Below are 21,702 nucleotides of genomic sequence, written 5' to 3'. Positions count from 1 at the left end.
AAGAGTGGGTAAGAAAGCCAATCTGGTTACTATTCTCAGATTCTATGCTGTTATTCCAAGCAAGTCACTCTAACCCCAAACTTGTTTCCTTCACTTAAAAAACAAAATGCATAAGATTAACTGAATCCATTCTCCTTACAAAATAATTTAGAAGGTTTCTACCCTCAAAGGCACCACCCACACTCTGTACAAGTAGTTGTCCTTCCAACCACATAAGATACTCTTGTTAAGTGGCATTTTTGGTAAATACAATTCACCCAGCTTACAGCATTTCCAGGTGCAATTTATAGAGTGGTGCTCCAGATAGCCACGCACTTCTTATTCCAGCTCTGCTTTCTGTTCTTGGTGATTAAGCAGCCTCAGAATGTACCAGAACACAGTATTTCCCCAAAGCATGATACATAGTGTTGTAAAGTTTATTTTAGGAGTTAAAACTCTCATCTAATTGAATCTCTTTGTGGAAATAAAAAGGCTAGTCATTGATAGCAAAGGGAATGGGAAGATGAAAGTCTTTCATATTCAAACTCAAAACTCACTTTAAATGCTTCTTGCTTTATTCCTTTCCTTCCAAGTCTATTGTTGCTAATATCAATAAATGTTAAAGTGGTTGGCAATTCTGGGAGCTGCCTTATCTTGTTGTCACGCAGGACAAGCTCTCGGAGTCGAGGTAGCTTTCTGAATGCATCTTCATCAATCTCAGATATTAAATTTGAGGTCAGATCAATCTTCCTTAGATCATCTGGAAAAAAATGAGGGAAGTAGTTAAATATTCTTGAATATGTTTTGCTCACATAAAAATAGGAATATAAACTTTCCCATATACAAGCAAATATAAATATGAATTTAATTAGCAATGGACAACTAATGAAACAATTATTTCTAACAACTTCATAAAAATTTAATTGTTTCCCCCAAATACTATTCATATTTATGCTCTTATAAGAAAGTGTAACTTTAGCAAAGAAACTGACTCATTATATTTAACTGGTCTTTTCCCTATATTCTTCATAAACTTTGTCTGGATTTTCTATTTAAAACATTTTTCTCATTGATGGCAGATTATTGTATTTTCTAATAGTAATAGATGCATTAGCATTAAAATACAAAAGCATTAAAAAGAAACTTTTGAATGATTAAAACACTTAATGAAGACAAGTACCAAAATTCTTCAAAGTTGACAACAATTATAAAGTCAGAATTTAGGTTTGCATTCATCAGTCATAAAGCAATTGTGCTTTACTGGAAGTCTATTCAAACAAGCCAGATCCTAGTAAATATATGACCATGACTTTCTACTCTTATTGTTACAACATGATAATGAGATTTAACCTATAAAATAGAATTATTTGTGATTTTTCTTTATTTGAAAATAGTTTGAGAGTATCAACAACTATATAGTTTCATAACAACCTTTATAGTTTTCATAACAACCATTTTTTCTTATCATAAAACAAACCTTCAAAAGTAAAAATAATTGATTTGAGTCATATTTTGATATTCAAGTTTCATTTTCAGTACCAACATTTCACAGTGCAAACATTTTAGGAAAAGTCTGTAAAGAGAAGGGTATTAGTGCCATCATCCTTACTTAGGCTTGCAAAATCATTTCTGTTGATCTTTTTAATTCTGTTAAAACGGGAATAGAAATAAGCAGTGTTCTTGGGCAGCGGAGGAATAGCATCAAGTTCATGGTCATCACAGTATACAGTGGTACTTATACAAGTACACAGAAGGCAGGTTGGAAAGTCTAAAAGAGGCAAACAATATATGTAAGCAACAAAAGCAACTTCTAACAAATTATGTGATTACGAATATTTATTAAACAAGATTCGCGTCTCAGACTATTCTGGCATATTTAATATTTTCTCATATAGTTTTCTTTAAATGGAATATTAAAGTCAAATATACCAACTAAGGCTACCCCAATAATTAGTATATTCTTTGTAATGCTTTAAAATTTTATTTTAAATTACTGAGTGAATATTGCATGGTTGTTGCTCTTATATTTACTGGAAATTCTATTTTCAGATGTAAATATTAACATTGTGGTTTTTATAAATTTAAAACATCACATATAATATTTTTATTAGGTCTTTCGTTCAATATTTAAACAACCCACTGAAACAAAATCAAGAAAAAGGGCAATGATCATTAATATGAATTCACTCAATGTGCATTTATTAAATCTTTTCTTTGTAGATGGCACTGTGCTAGCTGATGAAACAGTGGTGAGCCAAAGAGACAGTTCTGTTTTGTAATCTGCTATGTAAGATGAATGTTAATCACAAATAAATAAAATGATGACTGTGGTAAATGTCAAGAAATATCATAGGAGCATAAACTACAGGAATTTGATTCAGTCTGAGAGTCATCGTTTTCTGAGGAGGTGATAATTGAGTTGAAATCTGCAGGAAGAACAAGAATTGATTATGCAGGTGACAGGGAAGAGCATGCAGGCAGAGGAAGCAGCAGGTGCCAAGTCCCTTCACTTTGGAGGAACCAAAAGATGGTCCCTGTAGCTACAGTACAGCGAGCATTGCAATGTTTAAGACATAACACACACGGGCCTTATATGCTGTGTTACAGATTTTGTTCCTTATCTTAAGGATGGGCAGGGGTATTACATGATAAGATTTGCATGTTAAGATGTCACGCTGATTGAAGGTAAGCTGGAAGGCTGATGGAGGGCCAGTAGGCAGAGAGGAGATGAGTTATCTAGGTAAAAGATGACGGTTGCTTGGCTAGGGTAATGGTGATAGAAAAGACAACAGATCCAAAAGAGTTGTCAGGCTGGATTATATCTCCATTTATTAATCTATTTTTTTCTATCACCCCCGTACATACACACTCCTACCCGTCCTTTGCACTCTGTTTATTGGTCATGTAGAGGACAGTGAGCTTCAAGGGAGATAGAGAAGAAATGGCCGGGAGAAAAGAAGGAGAATAGGATGGACGATGTTACGGAGGCCAAGTGGAGAGTTAGTTTGAAGGAATAGGGAATAGAAAATAATCTAAGCCTCCTGAGATGTCAGTTAAGGACTGAAAAATGTCTCTTGGATTAGTTACTGTGGGGATTATAGGAAACTTCAGTAAACACTGTGGAGTGATGAGGTTGGAAGCTGGATTACAGCCACGAAGGAGGAAGTTAGAGGTGAGGAAATAGTTACAGCACATACAAACCATGCTATTGAGATGTTTAACTGTAAAGAAAAAGGAAAGAAAGATGGTGATAACTATAAGAAGACGTGTTTGTGGTGTGTATGATGAGGAAATGGACTAAAGTGAGAGAGATTTGAAGAAAAGAATCCAGAGGAAGAGAGACTGAATATAAAAAGGATACTGAGAGGGCAGCAGGAAATGGGACTCAAAACACAATGGGAAGAATGAAGATTTCAGTTTAATTTAAAATCTGTGGTGTGAAGGACGCATCTGTGAAACCAAGGTTCCTAGCTCAATCCCTGTATGTATCATTTAGTTCATTGAGAGAAAGTTTGTTCTATAATTTGTCAGTTTTCCTAGTTGCTTCTGGTCACTACTCATACCCTGGAAAAATTATGAATTAATGTAATTCTACCACTGTTACTGGAAAAAGAATGCAAAATTCTGATAATCATAGGTGTAGTAGGGGGAAAAAAACACAATCGGAAGAATTTACATCCCACATGTGGGAGGACAGACAGTTCCTCTGTTGTAATAGGAGTAGATGCATGGATGTAGATGTAGGTAAATTATATGTCTGCAAACAGAAAGACCAAAGAACTGCTGACCAGAAGACTGCATTTTCTTTGTGAAGGAGGCGGCTAAGCTCTCTGATGAGTTTGAGGGGTTTAGGGAGGAGGAGAAAAAAGTTGTGAGACATGAGATTGATGGGGAGAGTGAACTAGCCATGAGAGATAGAAGAAGAAAGTGATGGAAGACTTTCTTGGGATTGCTCAGTGTCAATTCATCCCCATTTAGCTGAGACTTTGCTAGTTTTAGCACTGGAAGCCCCCGGTCTTGGGATCCCTTCACTCCCAGGCAAATCGGGACATTTGGTTGCCTTTGTTGAAGGAGCCATTCGTGGTTTGAGATCAAGAACTGGTAATGCACCTACTAAGGTCTTATTACTGTTGTTAAATAGAAAAATCACGTATAATAACAACTTCAGGAATGAAAACTATTTTAGGAATGTAAATCTAGGAAAAAATTTTAAGGGAGAGCTATGCATTATTTAGTACTTGCTAATTTTTCTAATCACTGTAAATGAGTATTTGCTACTTATCACAGTTTTTAGAAAGTAAAGCATTTTGTTCTATATATTCATGGTCATGCTAGTTTAATAATCACTTAGGGTAATTATATATAGTCACACCAGTTATTATTTAATTCTAGTTTTTTCCACTCATAACTCAAGCCTACTTTATGTGGCTTCAGAATACTATTTCTAGAAATTGATATTAATAGTAACAAATAATATTTTGACTTTTAATGTTTTAAATATTTCCAAACTATTTGCCTTTGATAAATTTATAAGATTTAAATTTAATTTTAAAGTTTAGAATTTCGAGAGATGCTTCCTCTTTGGAAAGTAAAATGTGAATTAAAATTTTAACTTCATTACTTATTCTCAGACTCCTTTAGAGACAAAAAGTTTTTTTAAGTCATAATTTTTCTTATATTGTTTCAAAACTGACATTATTGAGCCATAAGTTTTACTAAAGCTTTTAAAAAGATTGGCCATTCTGCTCTTCTATTGTTCCTGGCTCATTAGGTAATGATGCCAGATCAGTCAACTTTTGAAAGATCTGAAATTACTTAAAAGTAAGTAATGTTCTAGAGATATTTAATTTCCCTATTTTGAGGACTTTCTGCTGGATATATACATTTCCTTCTCACTGTGTGTGTATATCCCTGGTTCTGTCTGTAGCGTGTTCTGCTACTTCATAGAAAGTTGACTATGTGGAAAGAATATGGTGTCTTCATTAAAGAAAGGGCTTAGTGGCCTCTGTTTTCATGCCAGCGCCCCTACGTACCACTTCCATGACCTTGGACAACTTTTATAGTATTTTGGAATTTTAGTTTCCCTATTTATAAAGCGAAGATAACAGTAACTAGTACTTAGTATTGTTGTATCTCTTCAAAGAGCTGATGTACATAAAACACTTTAGTGGCTGGCGTCTAGGCAGCATTTCACAAAAGACAACATTTTTACACTACTTATTGGTGAACAGTTAAAAACTCACAGAAGCAGAGGGTAGATTGGTGGTTACCAGGGACTGGAAGGAGGGGGAAAGAAACAGCTGTTCAACAGGTATAAAGTTTCAGTTATGTAAGATGAATTAAGTTCTAGACATTTGCTTATAACACAGTTCCTATAGTTAACAATGCTGTATTGCACACTGAAAAGTTTGTTGAGAGTAAACAAAAAAGATATACTCTTTGGGCTTCCCTGGTGGCACAGTGGTTGAGAGTCCACCTGCCGATGCAGGGGACATGGGTTCGTGTCCCAGTCCGGGAACATCCCACATGCTGCGGAGCGGCTGGGCCCGTGAGCCATGGCCGCTGAGCCTGTGTGTCCGGAGCCTGTGCTCCGCAACGGGAGAGGCCACAACAGTGAGAGGCCCGCATACCGCAAAAAAAAACAAAAACAAAAACAAAAGATATACTCTTCTATCAAGAATAGAGTATTGAGAATAACTAACATTTATGATGTTTACTGTGGGCCAGGCACTAACTTCATTCAGTTAATCCTTATAACGACTCTATGAGGTAAGATCTATTATTTATTATCCCATTTTTTAGATGAGAAAACAAAGGCAAAAAAATACTGACTGCTTTGCTCAAGACTGTATATCTAGCAAAGTCTCAAAGCTGGGATTTGAATGCTCTTTCCTCTCTTCTGTTCTCAGTGTGTTCTGTACAAACTTTTCTTATATTACCTGTAACATATCACTGTCTCTAAGTTGGTTTACATGTCTGTCTCTATGTACTAGACAGAAATATCTGTGAAAACAGTAGTCATTTTAAGACAAGTCTTGTATCTCCAGAATTTCTAGTACAGAGACTCTTGATACTAACCAAACCTTTGCAATGGGAACTCTGTACCCCCTCACACCACCATTCTCCATGTGTGTAATAGTGTTCTGGTGTGAGTCCACTTGAACAGCCCCCAAGGTTGACACTGGCAAATTCTAACATGAAATACCAACAAATCATAGAATCAGGCTCAGCACCAGGAATTCCTTCTCATGACCTAAATAAAAGGCCATGGTTTACATCAACTTCAGGCCCTACTAGATGGAGTCCGATGTTATGAAATACTATTCTCTTTTCCTTTTCCTGCTGCTTCCCAGGACTGAGTGAAAAGAAGCCTGTTTTCCAATAAGTACACAGACAAGAATCAGAACAGGCTTCAAACCCAGTGTGTGAACCTAATAGCTATGTGATCTCTGGAAAGTTCCTATGCTCTCTGAGCTAGTTTCCTTGGTAATAATGAAAAAAATAATACTAATACCTTCACAAGGAGATTGCAATAGTCAAACAAGATAATGTGAAGTGCTGAGCATTATGGCCCACAGAAAGCATGTGCTCAATCAATGTAAAATAATATTACCATCATCACCATCATCATTATCATCATCGTCGTCCATCATCACTTGATCTCCTTGAACTGCTGGGGCCTGATCTCTCAGACACGGACTCTGATCTTGCTGATAGTGTATCGTTTGTTCTAGAAATGCATTCCACCGCAAAGCTTTCTGAGTAATGATGCCAGAAAAATATTTTGACCCCAAATCTTTGGTTATTTGATCATTTCCATCATGCCAAAGCAGAAGTATTAAAACAGCTTTATATTTTAATACCAAATATATGTATATCTCCTGCTTCAAACCTAGCCTATAACAAAGTTTACTCCTTGGGTCATGGGGGCTCCCTGCAGAGTTGGAGCTTGGCAGTTTTGAGGAATGTACAAGTGGACTTCATTACAATCCAGCTTTGATGGACCTGACCTTCATTGGTGTGTGGGCCCAGAACCCCAGGGAATTCAGGCTCCTGTGGAGAAGAGCCGTCAATCAGTCTGGGGGTGGACTCCTCTTCCTCTTCCTCTTCAGCATCCTTTGGCTGTAGTGGCGGGGTGAGGAGCTCTCTGTTCCCCGAAGGTATCGCTGTCGCTATTTCAATCTGAAAAAGAAGCAGAATTTCATCAGGCAACCTTCTCAATCACCCTCTGTGGCAGTTACACAAATTTAAAATGTATCCATCTTTGCCGCAAGAGGTCGCTGGTGTTCTGAAGTTGAACAAGGTGGGACGCCTGCTTGCCTGGGAAGGTCCATGCGGTTCCAGTTACTGTTATTGTTTTTAATTAATTTTGTTTCTCAAATCTTAGTAATAGTTTCCAATGCCTTTTTAATTTTGGTCTTACTGCTCTTTACAACATTAAAAATAACCTCGTTTATTGTTTTCTAAATACCTACCATTGCAAGAATATATTATTGTTGTGAAAGATTCAAATTAATCCAGAAGTGTGCAGAGTAAAATCCAAAGTCCCCTTCATCCTGCAGCCCCAGTTCTACTCTTCTTGTAGACAATAACCAATAAGAAATTGATGTGTATTTTCAAGTCCTTTTAATCCTTGGTTTTCTAGATTGAAATATGCTGTTCCTTTACAATGACTTACACTTCCTTCAATTTCATTTTTAGTGAAAAGTATCCTTTGTACTAAAATAAAATATATGGAGACAAGAAAACTACATGATTTGATTATGGAATGCTATTTCTCATATATTTTCACTATTATTTGAATAACAAATATTACCAATAATATTTGGGTATTAAAATTGACCTTTTTGAGAGCTTTGACAATAGGAGGCACTTTTATAAAATTTGAAAAGCTTCTCAAAGGTTTTTTTCATGGCTACTGTTTTAGATTACACTTGCTTTTCTCTTCTTACTTGCGTATTTTATGTAGTGAGTTGTTGCCTCTAAGAACACTGTTTGCATTTAAAACAACCCATTACTCTCAACTTTCTTTCCTTATCTCAGTCTGTTCCTTTGTATCCCTTAGTAAATCCCTACCTCCCTACCCTACATTCCTGCCGACCTTGTAACTTTGGGCAGGAAATCTGTTCAAGACAATTAGTTATCAACATGTAGGAACCACCCTTTGAGGCCTAGTTTTTTCATGGCATCCCAGAAATTCCAAATTCTCGCTTTATCACCTTGATATGGCCTCCTGATTCTTGCCATCCTTTATTTGGTTTCATTAAAAAAGCAAAACAGGGCTTCCCTAGTGGCGCAGTGGTTGAGAGTCCGCCTGCTGATGCAGGAGACACGGGTTCGTGCCCCAGTCCGGGAAGATCCCACATGCCGCAGAGCGGCTGGGCCCGTGAGCCATGGCCGCCGAGCCTGCACGTCCGGAGCCTGTGCTCTGCAACAGGAGAGGCCCGCGTACCGCAAAAAAAAAAAAAAAAAAAAGCAAAACACACAAATTGCTTTCTAACTTATTTAATGTCAAAATGATATGCAAGCTATTACTTTCATGTGTAAGATAAGTACATAATTAGGCTAGATATTTTCTGAATATTTTAGATAGATGTTTCCGTTAACCATAAAATTTTAAGATAGACTTATGATTTAATGTCACTTTTATACACTTGAATACATTCCTTCACAAATGAAAATTATCCTTTTAAGGAATGCTAAACTTTTTTTGTCAGTTTACTTTTCTGGATGTGTCTCCTTCTATGCTTGTGTAGTTTCTCCATTTCAGCCCTTCCTACATTGTATGGGATTGATTACATCAGGTTTCCGCCAACCCAAGCCTACTTGATGGTACGCTTTGAGTTATGTCTTTTATCTTTGTACCTCAAGGCTGTAGCATAGTAGGTGATCAACAAGTACTTACTGAAAATAATAAAAAAATTTTACTTGTCCAAAATAAATCTAATTCACAGCTCTATGCTTAATTTTAGAGATTTTGCTGAGAAAAAATCAACGAATGTATTAATGCGTTGAAAGCAAACCAAAAGCACATTACAGTGTATTTGGTGCATTAGGAAGCCATACATGAAGATATTATAAAACGTGTCCAGAAATCTCTGCTTGAGAAGATTAGGCACACTTCCCTAAACAGAGAAACATACGGTTTCCATCTGCAGGGTCGGAAGGAGGCAGATTCAGAAGGAATGGATTTGCAGAGAGACCAAAAGGGGCTCTGGGAAGAGCGGAAATTGAGACAGATCTTTCATGGAATGGAGGCAGCCTAAAGGGAGAAACACATTCCAGACACGTTGCCTTGAATCTTTAGCTTTGTAGAAAAATGTTTGCACATACTTTTTACAGATAATTATTTTTCCACCGATTTGACGTGAAGCTGTAAGGTCTCACTTGTCATTCAATATAATGAGGCAAAATAACTTTTGTGTTTATCAAAAGCTGTTTTGTTCATGCTTACTTGCTAATAAAATGTGAATGTTGAATAAATTTTAAGACCAAAGGAAAGGGATTTTTTTTCAGTTCAGCAAAATTACAGAACTGTAACCTCAAAGTACTGTGTCTGGAGAGCCTTTTGTATTGCAGACACCATTTATTCTCACATTGAATAGAAGTGATTTAGGCTTCTGTCGTCTTTTCCTCTTTAACAATTTTCATACCATGATGTGAAGCTGTGAGGCAATGCACGCAGAGAAATGAGGCCAAGGAAACGTGACCACCTGGCTCTCCGTGTGGCAGACTTTTATGCTTATGCTGCAGAAACCTAAATTGGGGAATAAACACAAATGGCCAGAAAATATCCCTGCCCCCCTTTCTCAGGCTACAATTGGAAACACTCAAATGCAAACATCTGAGCCTCTGATATAAGTATTCATTCTTTTGGAGTTTTTCTCCACTCTTTTTCGTTTTGCCGCCTTATTTTACTCAGACTTGCTCCCTACTGAATTGACTTTTTGATCTAATCATTATATTTCCCTTAAGTTTAAAAACACAATACAGGGTCACTCCCACATGTGACCTTGAGCTTAGCTATCACTGCACTTGCTTATCTTCTTGACCCAGTACCAGCAGGGTACATCTTTGAGTTGATTTTCGTCTCATTCTATTCTCTTGTTTACTGACTGTCCTTTAGATGACTGATGCCATGCGGACTGTGTTTAGAAGCACTTTCCGTGTCCACGAGAGAGGTGTATCTCTACCAGGGATGACAAATGCATAGCGCATAGACAGTGACCTGGGTAGAGTGACGTCTCACCAGATGGCAGGCTGGAGAGATCATAGTGCCAAGAGGAGTCCTCCACCCTGCCTCAGCCTCCACACCCAGCACAGACTTGACTCCACAGAAGCAACCCAGCACCTCAGTGCAATCTCAGGAAAATCAGGGCTGAAATGACCCCGAGGTGTCTTAGATGAAGTTTCTGCTCCTGGAGAAATAAGGAATCTCAATAGAAAGTGAGTCAGTTACAGTTTTTTGTACCAGATGATGTGTACTCAGACTTTTACCGGCAATATTTATATTGTTATTAATAATACTGCAAAAGATTTGAGACTTTTATTCTCCAATAGTCAGCAAAGTTGCCCATAGAAGAATCTTCCTATAAAAGTGCTCAGCAACATTTTAAGTGACAATAACATAAAGGGGGGGGGTGGATAAATTGGGAGATTGGGATTGACATATACACACTATATATAACAGATAACTAATAAGGACCTACTGTATAGCACAGGGAACTCTACTCAATACTCTGTAATGACCTATATGGGAAAAGAATCTAAAAAAGAGTAGATATATGTATATGTATAACTGATTCACTTTGCTGGACACCTGAAACTAACACAACATTGTAAATCAACTATGCTCCAATAAAAATTAACTTAAAAAAACAAAAAACAAATTTCAATCAAATCTCCATTTGTCCCTTAGCAAAAAGCACATATAAGTGATCCATACATCCATATTAACCATATTACTACCGTTAAGCCTCTTATTTATCTTAATTTCAGAGTAAAAATATGAAAAATTAGTATGTTCAGAAACAGCAGTCACACTTCTTCCTAACTGGCTCATTCACCACTGATTCCTTCCGTAGAGACCTCTTGTTGAGCATGCGGCTCACACGTGTTCAGAGCAGTCACAAACCATTTGTGCTGTTAAGCACTGTGTTTGAATTAATAAAAACGAATGTATTTTGTTTTTTGATATTTTAATATTTTTTCATCTGTGCGTTTAATCTGCACTGTTTCCAATGAGGAACTCAATGAAAATGTAATATATGTGTGATGGAAAGAATGCTATGAAAGAATTTGTTACTCAGATTTGATTCCTATCTTTATGAATGAGTGAAAGGATCACTAAATGAATAAGTGAATTTGTAAATGATGGAAGGTTCACCCGTCTTTATAATTGTCTAATCAACCAGACTGAATGTCTGTGCCAAACATTACACTTAAGTGATGATCAACTGTCCATTTTACCCATCATTAGTATTTTCTAAACATCTATAAACACCATTGTTTTTTCTCCCTATTACCATCACCATAATCTAAGTTACTTTGTTCTCTTGCTTGAAATACAGTCATAGTCTACTTACAGGAAGTTGGGATCTCCTCTACTATATATTCAACCTTCAGTGAGAATAAACTCTTAAAAATACAAAATTGATCATGTCCACCCCTGTTTGAAAGCCTTCAGTGGCTTTTTATTGCTCTTGATAACCAACAGAACAATGGCCTTGAAGAAGCACTGCAACATATTGATTATGAGGAAGGATCCAGACTAGATGAGTTTGAATCTAGCCTCGGTGTTTAGGCAGTTACTTTACCTCCCTGAAGTTCAGTTTCTTTATTTGTAAAATCCTGATATAAATATTACAGCGGTGTTAGGATGAAATCGTTAATACACATAAAACACTTAGAATAATGTCAGACACATAGTAAGTGCCATGGAAAGGTTTGCTATTATTATTAAAATAAATTTAAAACTCTTTGATTCACAGAGTCCTGCATGGTTTGCCCTTCAAGTGTCCTCTGCCTTCAATTCCTGCCAATTGTTTTCTTTTGCTACACTGGCGATCTTTTGTTTCTTATACTCTCCATGTTCCTTCTTCTATAGACATTTGAATGCACTAGTCATCTGCTTGGAACTCCCTCCACTCCCCAGCTTTTTTTCCCTTATTTTATTTTTAACAGCTTTATTGAAAGTATAATTGCTATACAAAGAACTTCACATATTTAATGTGTACAGTGTGATGAGTTTGGATATATGCAAACATCTGTGATGCCGTCATCACAATCAAGATATTAGATAATATCCACCACCTCCCAAAGTTGCCTTGTAATCGCTTATTTGCCCCTCATATCTAGTTCAGGTCTTACTTCCTCAAGGAAACATCTCATGATCTTTGTGACTTAGACAAACATGTTTGATGAGTGGCTCTCAGAGCTTTGTGTACTTCTTTTGGCACATCCACCATTGATTTCATGGTAGATTTGTGTGGTTTTTTTGGATTGTTGCAATTATTCCTTTTCTAAGATCCTTTGCAACATGACTTTTCAACTCCTGCAATCAAGAAGTAGAGGGTCATTTCTCATCCCTTGAATTTTGAATTTAGACTGGCCTTCTGATTTGCTTCAGTCAACAGAATGTATTGTTGTGTCAGTTTTGAGGGTAGTTCTCCAGAAATATTTCATGTTTTCATTTGATCTCTAGGAACCCTGCCCAGTCATCATATGAATGAGCTGGCTCCAGCCTGTTGGAAAATGACAGAGCATATGGAGTACAGGAAAGCCATGTAAGCTGAGGCCCACCTAGTCCATCCATCCCTGAACCAACCCAACAGCTGGTTGGGGATATATGAGTGAGCCCAGTGCAAACTAGAAGCATAGCACAGCCCAAATTGCTGAACTGCAGAATTGTGAGCTAAATAAATGATTGTTTTAAGCCACCAAATATAATGATGAAAAAACAACAATAAGGTATATAACATTAACCCTCATGGGGAAATAGATATTAGTTAAATAGCCACATATACAGCACAAAAATCTGTACCAATAATTGTGCACATTTAATAGATTTGTAAACTGAGGATGGAAGGAGGGAGGGTTAAATAAACTGCCTGAGGTCACATAGCTTCTATGTAGTAAGGCCAGGATGTGAACTTGATTATCGTTGCCACAGAACTGCACAACGCCCTTAACATTTACTGACTCTGTACTCAGCCAAAAAAAAAAAAAAAAAAAAAAAAATCATGCTGAATAATCTAACTTCTTAAATATCTTCATTCTGAGGAAGAGGAGCTCTGGATAGGAACAGTGAGCATTGTCATCGCTGGGAATGACTTCACATTATAAATTCATAAATGGACTTCCTTGTACATATTTTAAGCCTCACGTGATTTTTTTTTCTTGGTGTCATTTATCAACCTACCATCAGCTCTGATGGTGACTGATCATGTTAGTCAGTTGCTGACCCTGAAGGCTGAACACCCTACCAAGGCCATGTTGCCCGGTGGTAGCACTTGGCAGCCAGTCAGTCCCTGAAATTGACAAGTATAAAAAGAAATCACATAACAGGGCTGAAGGTAGAGTGTAAAATTCCAGCCGCATTTATTATAATTTTCTCTCACTTTTGTGAGAAATAAGTATTACGTAGAATGAAACTCTAGTCTGATTAAGCATGATGGCTAAGACAATTTCATATATTCACCAAATCATCTCGTTTTCCTCCTGGGTATTCAGTTAAAATAAATTTTCCAATTTATTTGACTCTAGCTTGGGTCATTTGGCTAGTTCTAGCCAACTGACGGGCAGAGAAGGTCATGTGCAGCATCTGGTCAAATTCAGTGAAGAATAAGCATACTTTCTTCATATTCTTTCTCTTCCCTTAATCTGTCAACAGAAGATCCACTCTGACAAAGGTGAGGATGGTGACGTTCTAGCATGAAAGATGTTCGAATCCCTGAATAACTACTTGGAAGACAGTAAACTCATTGACCTGCATTGGGTAGTCATGTCAGCAAGATATAAATTTTTATTGTGTTAAGCCATTGGGATTTTGAATTGCTTGTTACAGCTGCTAATGTAACTTGCCCTAATATAGACCTTTTCAATTTTTGTTTTCTTATGTGTTTCCTAATTAAACTGATGGAACAGTTTCTAATATTTTGGGGGTTGAGCTATCTAGCACATATCATTGACATTAGAAAAAATAAATGCACATTTTTTTGTCTCTCTATCCTCCCTGATTTCTCTTTTACAAACAACTGTTCTTTGATCTTGGTTATTTGGTATAGTACTTACTGAAATATTATATCACTTAATTTTAGTGAATTCACCATTGTTTCAATTTATTTTTAAATCTCAGTATTTTATTAAGTCAAAATTAATAAATCTATATAATGAATAAATATCTGCAAGTCAAAATCAAAATTAGTTAATGGCTTTTTGTTTAATCAAAATAGCATATAATAATCATAACATTTGATATTGACTTGCTAAGATATGTATGTATTGACAAAAACATGTAAATGCTTCCTTTTCTTTTAATCTATCCTAACGTATGGTTACTCTTCATAAATAACTCTAAATGGTAATGCTTCTTCGTATGCAGTGCAATGTTTAAGTGAAAAATTTAATGCAAAAGAAACAAAAGCTGATGATTTAAAGTTTCCGTTTAATCATACCCTCCCTAATCTGTGTCTCTTCTGGGACCTCAGCATGTGTTTCTTTGTTCACATGTTTATTTTCTCATTTCCTTTCCTTGTTGTCAGAACATGGCAATATTTCATTTTTACTTGCCAGAAAGATTTTTTACTTCAGTTTTATCCCAGTTTATTCAGGACTCTGTTCACCATCATCCCCTTAGACTCCAGAAACTTAATAGGTTTCCAACATCTTAGTTCTCACAAAATGTATCATCTAGTTCTAATTGAATGTCTCCAAATAATATTGGTAGGGAACTTTGGCAAAGGCTGTAGAAACACTATTTAATAGCAAAGTCAGTTCATGTTCCCTTTCCCCTTACTGCCCTTGTTCCCCAAGTAAGGATGCCAGGACAATTTAGTGTAGGCTGAAATCAGTAATCTCATGAGGATGGGGGTAGGGAGAGACAGTCAATCACAGTAATTGAAAACAAAGAAGTTGGACTGAAAACCAAGATATTTAGAACCTTTCAAATGCTAGCTCTTTATTTTATGGTGAAGTAATTTAGTATTTTTTTTAAGTTTCAATCTTTCCCATCCTAACACAAAGCAAATTGTTCCTTCTAACACAGACTTTATTGAGGCACAAACTGTAACAAGCTGTGCCTTTTAATATGTAGAACTTCTCTGCATACAACTGCTATTCATTGATGATGATGTTGATGATGTATTTATCAGACGTAATTATAGACATTTTGAATAAGAAAACGTGCATTTTGGAGGATGTCCCAGGGAGGAGCAGCTAGTAGCCAATTGCCTTCAAAATAGATAGTTATTACATTATTTTTTTTCCTCATGTACAGTCTCAGTGGTAAAGGCTTGAAAAATTTTACAAATTTAGAAACCTGACTTTATCTCTCAGGGGAAGAATTACTTTAAACAAATTCCAAAGACTGTACTAAACCAGGATGCTAACCTGAACCCTGTTATTGCCACCAATATGTTCTCTGTAGTCTCTGTAGCTTCACTTGGGGGCCTGATTATAATCAGAAGTTTGTAGGAGCAGAACCTGGGTATATCAGCTCTATAATAGCATAATGTAAAGGAAGGGCTGTCTTTCAAGGGTTCGAAATCCTTAGATTTGCTGACTATCGTTAAGTTTCTGCAGTCTAACATGATAGATATCCTCCTGCCAATAGGAGAAGGCTGCTGAATAACAGTTAATTGGCTTTGGCAATATTTCACTCTGTGATCTTCCTTTTTTTTTTTTTTTTTGCTGTACGTGGGCCTCTCACTGTTGTGGCCTCTCCCGTTGTGGAGCGCAGGCTCAACGGCCATGGCTCACGGGCCTAGCCGCTCCGCAGCATGTGAGATCCTCCCGGACCGGGGCACAAACCCGTGTCCCCTGCATCGGCAGGCCGACTCTCAACCACTGCGCCACCAGGGAAGCCCTGATCTTCCTTTTTAATCTCAGTACAAAAATGTACGGATCCCCTTCAATTTCCATTCTATATATGTTACAGATTCAATATAGTTATTGTGAAGGATTTTTATCTTAAATGTTCTGTATTTGATTTCTTTCATGTTTATGTCTTTGATCAGAGTTTTGATATCATAACTCGAGAGAAAACACACTTAAAAAAGAGTTGATCAATCCTCAATATCTTTTAGATATATTTTATTTGCTTTTCTCCTTATATGAATTAAGAAATGGAGTGTTTAATATATTTGCATATATACCATTTACCTCTTTAAAGCCCGTATTGAATGTTAACAAAGATATTGATATGCTGTCACTGTGATTATCCTTTGGGGCCCGCCAATCTGCATCTTATGTGGAGTACACTGACATCACAAGCCAATAATTGTACAACCTGATGGATGACAACATTGCCAAGTAGTAATTCTTGAATTATTTCAGTGCGTGTGTGTGCATGTACCTTAACAGTGGAAGCCTCTCTGTTCCTAGCAAACTCAAGACAAGGTTTACCATAACTTGGCCTAGGAGTGTTAGAATGAGAAATTTGTGGAATTAGGGAGGGTCTAATGAAAATTAGGCATTTAAGAAAAAGGCTATGTAGGGCAATAAGAGGTCAGGTCCCATCTGGGGTTAGAAATTAGTATGGTAGGAGAACATGTCCAGGATAGGATTATCCAACTCAGAAATGTGAAGATTTCCAAAGATTTTTTGAACAATGTTATTTACTTTTGGCAGATTTGTAATTTACTGATTTTTTAATGTCTCTGTGGAAGATGCCACAAGACAAAATCTGGAGGACTATGTCAGTAAAACAAAAATCTGGACCAGAGAGAAAAGAGAAAAAGGCTCTCATTTAGCACACAGTACTAGAGAAGTAAAGGGACCAAATTGAAAAGCATATTAAACTGGTTAAAAAAATAGTACCTGACACACTAAAAGAATAGCTGAGGGACATCAAATACCCCACCTGGGTCCTATCCCCAGAGATTCTGATTTTAATAGTCTAGGGTGTGGTCTAGGCATTGAAATGTTTTAAAACTCTAGAGATGATTCAAACATATGGCCGAGGTCAAGAACCACTACACTAGAGGGGAAATTAATTCCGCAGAATAGGACATGGGAGACAGAAATGCTAATTAAGTCCTGGAACTTTGAAATGTTGAGTAAGGAAGGTCTTGATGAGAATATGGTAGAAGGATTGTTTTTTACTAGCCTCCCAAGGACCACAGGCATCAGAAACATCAACAGCAGTTTCAGTTCAGGAATCTGCTGAGGTTGATTCTCCAGCTGAAAAACAAAACAAAACAAAACAAAAACATGGGGAAGAAGTGGAAACTCTCTGGGAGGCGGATTTCTTGAATTCCACAGCCTGAAGCAAGAGTAAAAGCCCCTGCCCTGGGGCACACAGCTTCCAGACTAGAGAAACCCCTGGCTGAAAATCCTTGCTTACAACAGAATCTGTCACTTGACAGAACACATACTCAATGCAACACCAGGTACCAGAATACCAGGGCTTAGCAGGAAAGTGGGAATTCAAAGGCAGTATGCAGAAAAAAAGAGAAGCCTAAAATGGACCTGGTAATTGGGCCTGCCGTCAATCACCTGTGCTGGATAACAGGATGTATAAAAACTGTGCTAAGAAACAGGAATATCTCCAATAATACTCTGAGAGAAGAGCTTGTGTTTGGGGATGTTGTGCTGCTCATACCGTAGGTGCATCAGAATGACATGGAGAGTTTGTTAGATCATTGATCACTGGGCCCCCCTCTCGAGTTTCTGATTCGTTAGGTTTGGAGTGGGACCTGAGAATTAGCATTCCTGACCAGCTCCCAGGAGATGCTGACGCTTTGAGAACAGCTGCTCTAATAATGGTAAAACAGTGCCATAATTTAACTCCTGGTGGGAGATTTCTCCCAATTGTACTTGAGCTCTAACTATGCAGACTAGAGACAATGAACATATGCTGACCAACATCTGGATGAGGTCAAACCAAGATTTCTTCCATGTTCCAACTTCTCAGGTACCATCAACTCTCTTCTTGGTCTCTGGACAGTATGTACTGGTTTGGGGAATATACTCTTGCCTAGAATAACTATTTTAGGGACTCAGGATTATCTGGTTTTTAAAAATTTGATGGGGGTTAAGGTCAATAATGTGATAATATTGTATGTGCAATTAATGCTTCATTCCCTTTAAATATCAAGGCCATGGGAGACTTGGTAATGAACAAATAGCAATTTATGTGCCTCTGAAGAACTACATCTGAATCTAGTAGAGGCTACTCAGGTTGTAGTTACTGAAAGAAGCCGGCTTGACCCAAGCAAAAAGAATTCATCTAGCTGGGATGAAGCAAAAGAAATTGAGAAAGGGGAGTTTGGGACTGCATATTCTTTGGACTTTTAAATCACAAGGCAAATAATTCTGACTTCGTACAGCAATATCTTTGGATTTAAACAAGTTTAGACTTTAATATGTAAGAGACATTAACGTGCAGTTTTTAATTTTTCCTCAAAAACTTTATAGAGGTAGGAGAGCTATATGCTAATCTGTGTCCTGTTTCTGGAATTGTCTTATTGGAGTGTATTTACTTAGCATTTCATTTCATTGCAGAAACTCTCATAAACTCTGATATTAGATAATGTGGCTTGATATAATTTGAGGTAGAACGTAGAACTGAGAGTGAAATTTCAATCTTAGGTGCAGAGAAGCCTTTGAGATAAATTCACTGATGTTCTTGGATCCACTTCAGAGTTTTCTGGGGTCAAAATCTACAGACTTCCAGAGGACATCTAAGAGTGCCAGCTGGCATGAGGGCAGGCCTCATGAAGGTAGCAGTGACTGTCCTAAGAAATGGGCTGCTTTTCTCTCTCGACATGGAAAGCTAAACTGAACCTAACGGGCAAGGCTGATGGCTTGAGAGGCCACCGTGTTGGGGAGTGGGTGTATCCTCTGTGGCCCCTTTACTCACTCCTCCTATGAGAGGAAGAAAGATGAGGGTAATTGGCGAGTGAGAGAAGGAGCTTGGCCTGAGTGGTTCATCTTCTTCTTTAGGGGAGTCGCCTGCCTGTCAGGAGCATAAGTTCTGGTTTGCCCCTCTGTGCATGCACGAAGGTTTACTGTATTCTGAGGCCTGTGGTTGGCCAGCATGGCCTGTGACTGATGACCTAGTCTATTTCTGAAGTTTTGTATTAAGAAGCCCATAGTTGCTTCACACCTAAGTCATATATTACAACCTAGCCTTTATCAGTAATAAAAGGGATATTTTGAATGTTATTTGTCTGAGTCCCATTTCTGTCCCTCAGTTGATTCTAAAGTTAGGTAGGGCATAGCAGAAGCACATATGAGGTTTCTTAAAACCTAACACTATTGCCCAGAAAACTTCAATATTATAAGTCTCTATATGTATCATAATACAAAATGGTATGCATTTTCAAATATGTACTTGGCCCCTGGCTTCATATTATTTTCTCAACTATTATTTTTTCTTTGCCTCACTCTCCTAATTTATATTTTTATACTATAATGTAATATAACACATAATTAATAATATACAATATAAGATGTGATATGGAGAATATAATATACTCTATATTATATATATATTATAAACCATTTTATGAGATAATATTGTATGTAGCTTATATTTAATCTTTTATCTATATTTATATTTATTATATATATTTATATATCTATTTCTGTATTATAGCTTTTATTCATGTAAGTAGACTTACATACTGTTCAAAAAAGGTGGTAGATAAACATATAAGTAAAATAATGGCAGGTTTGGAGACATAATTTCTCAGCATATGTATATATTTTGTGACTGAACTCATAGAAACCTTATGTCCCAATAACTACTGATCTTGTTTATTCTTATTTTTTCACTTCCTTTATTGTGTTGAAATTGTGTGTTTATAAGATAACTAGACTGAGGGATACTGAGGGACAGGGAAGGACTTGGTCTGATTTACCTGCTTCTGTTCCTGGCTCTCAGCAAGAGATTGGGAAGTGGATGCAAGGTGAACCCATGCCCAGTAGAGTTAGTCTTCATAATAGCGCAAATCCCATCCCTTCCCTGACGGCTTCTCTGATCACCAGTGCATAAGCTTCCGTGGCTGTTGATTCAATGACTGATTCCATGGTAAAAGTAACATTTATTGAATATTTGCTATGTGCCAGGTTCTAAGTTAAACCGTTAAGTTTTTAATTTAATTCTCACGAGTTATCTTATAAATAGGAAGTTGTATGACTGTCCAAGGCCACACAGTTGGTGTGACGGACTTGGGACTCACACATGAGAAGACTGACTCCATGGCCCATGTCACTCAATATTGTGAAAAACTGGCTCTCAAGGATGAATGGGGTGTGCACATGAGCAACACTCAAAGCTAGTGGTTTCTCCCACCATTCTTTGTAGTGTGTGTGGTAATGATTTAAGTGCCCAGGCAAAGCCAGAGTGAGAAGCAAAAGTCCTCATCTGTTTATTTGCTTAGTTTAGGGTCGCCACCCTGCCAGTCTATACCTAACCAATAAGCTCAGTTCCTCAGCACATAATATTTAAATTATAGGCCCATCTCCCTTTTTGTTAGTCTTCGAAATCCAGAATGCTATTTGGATTTTTACTCTAACACTAAGTAAGATATTTGTAAAACAAAACAATTTTAAATTTATCTTTCTCCCAAATTATCCCACCACTTGCTACTCAGTCTTGAAAGTGTTCTATGTTGTTATCATTATATCAGAAATTGGTTTCTGAACATGTTAAAAGGCCCTGGGCCATTCGGCCTGAGTTACTAAAGAATATTCTTGTGGGTTCCACATGCTGGCGTGTAGGTATGCTAAGTGCAGTGAAATTCTGCTCTATTCATAAGTCTGGTACTCAAACTGATTTAAATGATTCATGTTAATTATCTAAAAGAATGTGACCATGAACATTGGCAGTGAAAGCTGTATCTTATTTTCTACTTTATCTTGAAAATGAATGAGGAAGAAATGTGTTTGGCAAAGATTGCTCAGTCCCCATATTTTTGACAAAGCTGCTTTCAGTTCAGAAGGATCATCTGTCCTGTCTCTCCCTTAAATACTTTGACAGCTAAGAGAGATGCTTAGATAGTGTGTTAATTGCAATCACTTGAAAATTTTTTTCTGATTCCTAATAATCAAATTACTTAATTTCAGAGAAAATAAACCTCAATATTGGACACAGCTAAAAGAAGTAAAGATGAAAGAGAAGGAACAGGAAAATAATGGAGGTTTTAGTGCCAGGGTCTCTCTAGTTTGACGTTAAAAGAACCTGGTTTAAATTTTACTCTGAAACTTACTAGTTGAATAACCTTGGGCAACATTCTGATCCTTAGTTGTTTTTAATAATAATGATAATAGTAATAACAAGTCTTATTTCAAGGGACAGTTATGATAATTAACTTATATTTGTGGTCTCATAAATAATGTATAATACAGATACAAACACAAACAAATCACTGGCAAATACTATGAATAATTTTCTTTTCCTGTGAGCCTGCATGATTGTACATTTTGGTTGCTTCATTTTTTTAAGGTTTTCAAATAGCTTACCATAAGAATCAAATGGTTTAATGCTGCTTTTGAAAG

At 37.0% G+C, this 21,702-nt stretch overlaps 1 protein-coding gene across 1 annotated transcript in view; it reads right to left on the bottom strand.

The window, feature by feature from the left end:
* EPYC (epiphycan) overlaps positions 1–21,702 on the bottom strand; it is a 35,383-nt gene that overhangs the window by 6,420 nt on the left and 7,261 nt on the right. Inside the window, exons 2-4 of the mRNA XM_060165422.1 lie at positions 6,990–7,161; positions 1,589–1,747; positions 537–739 (exon numbers count right to left, since the gene is read on the bottom strand). Coding sequence (XP_060021405.1) covers positions 537–739; positions 1,589–1,747; positions 6,990–7,161 — 534 coding nt within the window. The remainder of the gene's footprint in view (positions 1–536; positions 740–1,588; positions 1,748–6,989; positions 7,162–21,702) is intronic.

The sequence above is a fragment of the Lagenorhynchus albirostris genome, chromosome 11 (assembly GCF_949774975.1).
Source record: "Lagenorhynchus albirostris chromosome 11, mLagAlb1.1, whole genome shotgun sequence".
NCBI classification, from domain to species: Eukaryota; Metazoa; Chordata; class Mammalia; order Artiodactyla; family Delphinidae; genus Lagenorhynchus; species Lagenorhynchus albirostris.
Note: the sequence above shows the minus strand (reverse complement) of the source record. Positions and strands in the feature narration are given on the sequence as shown.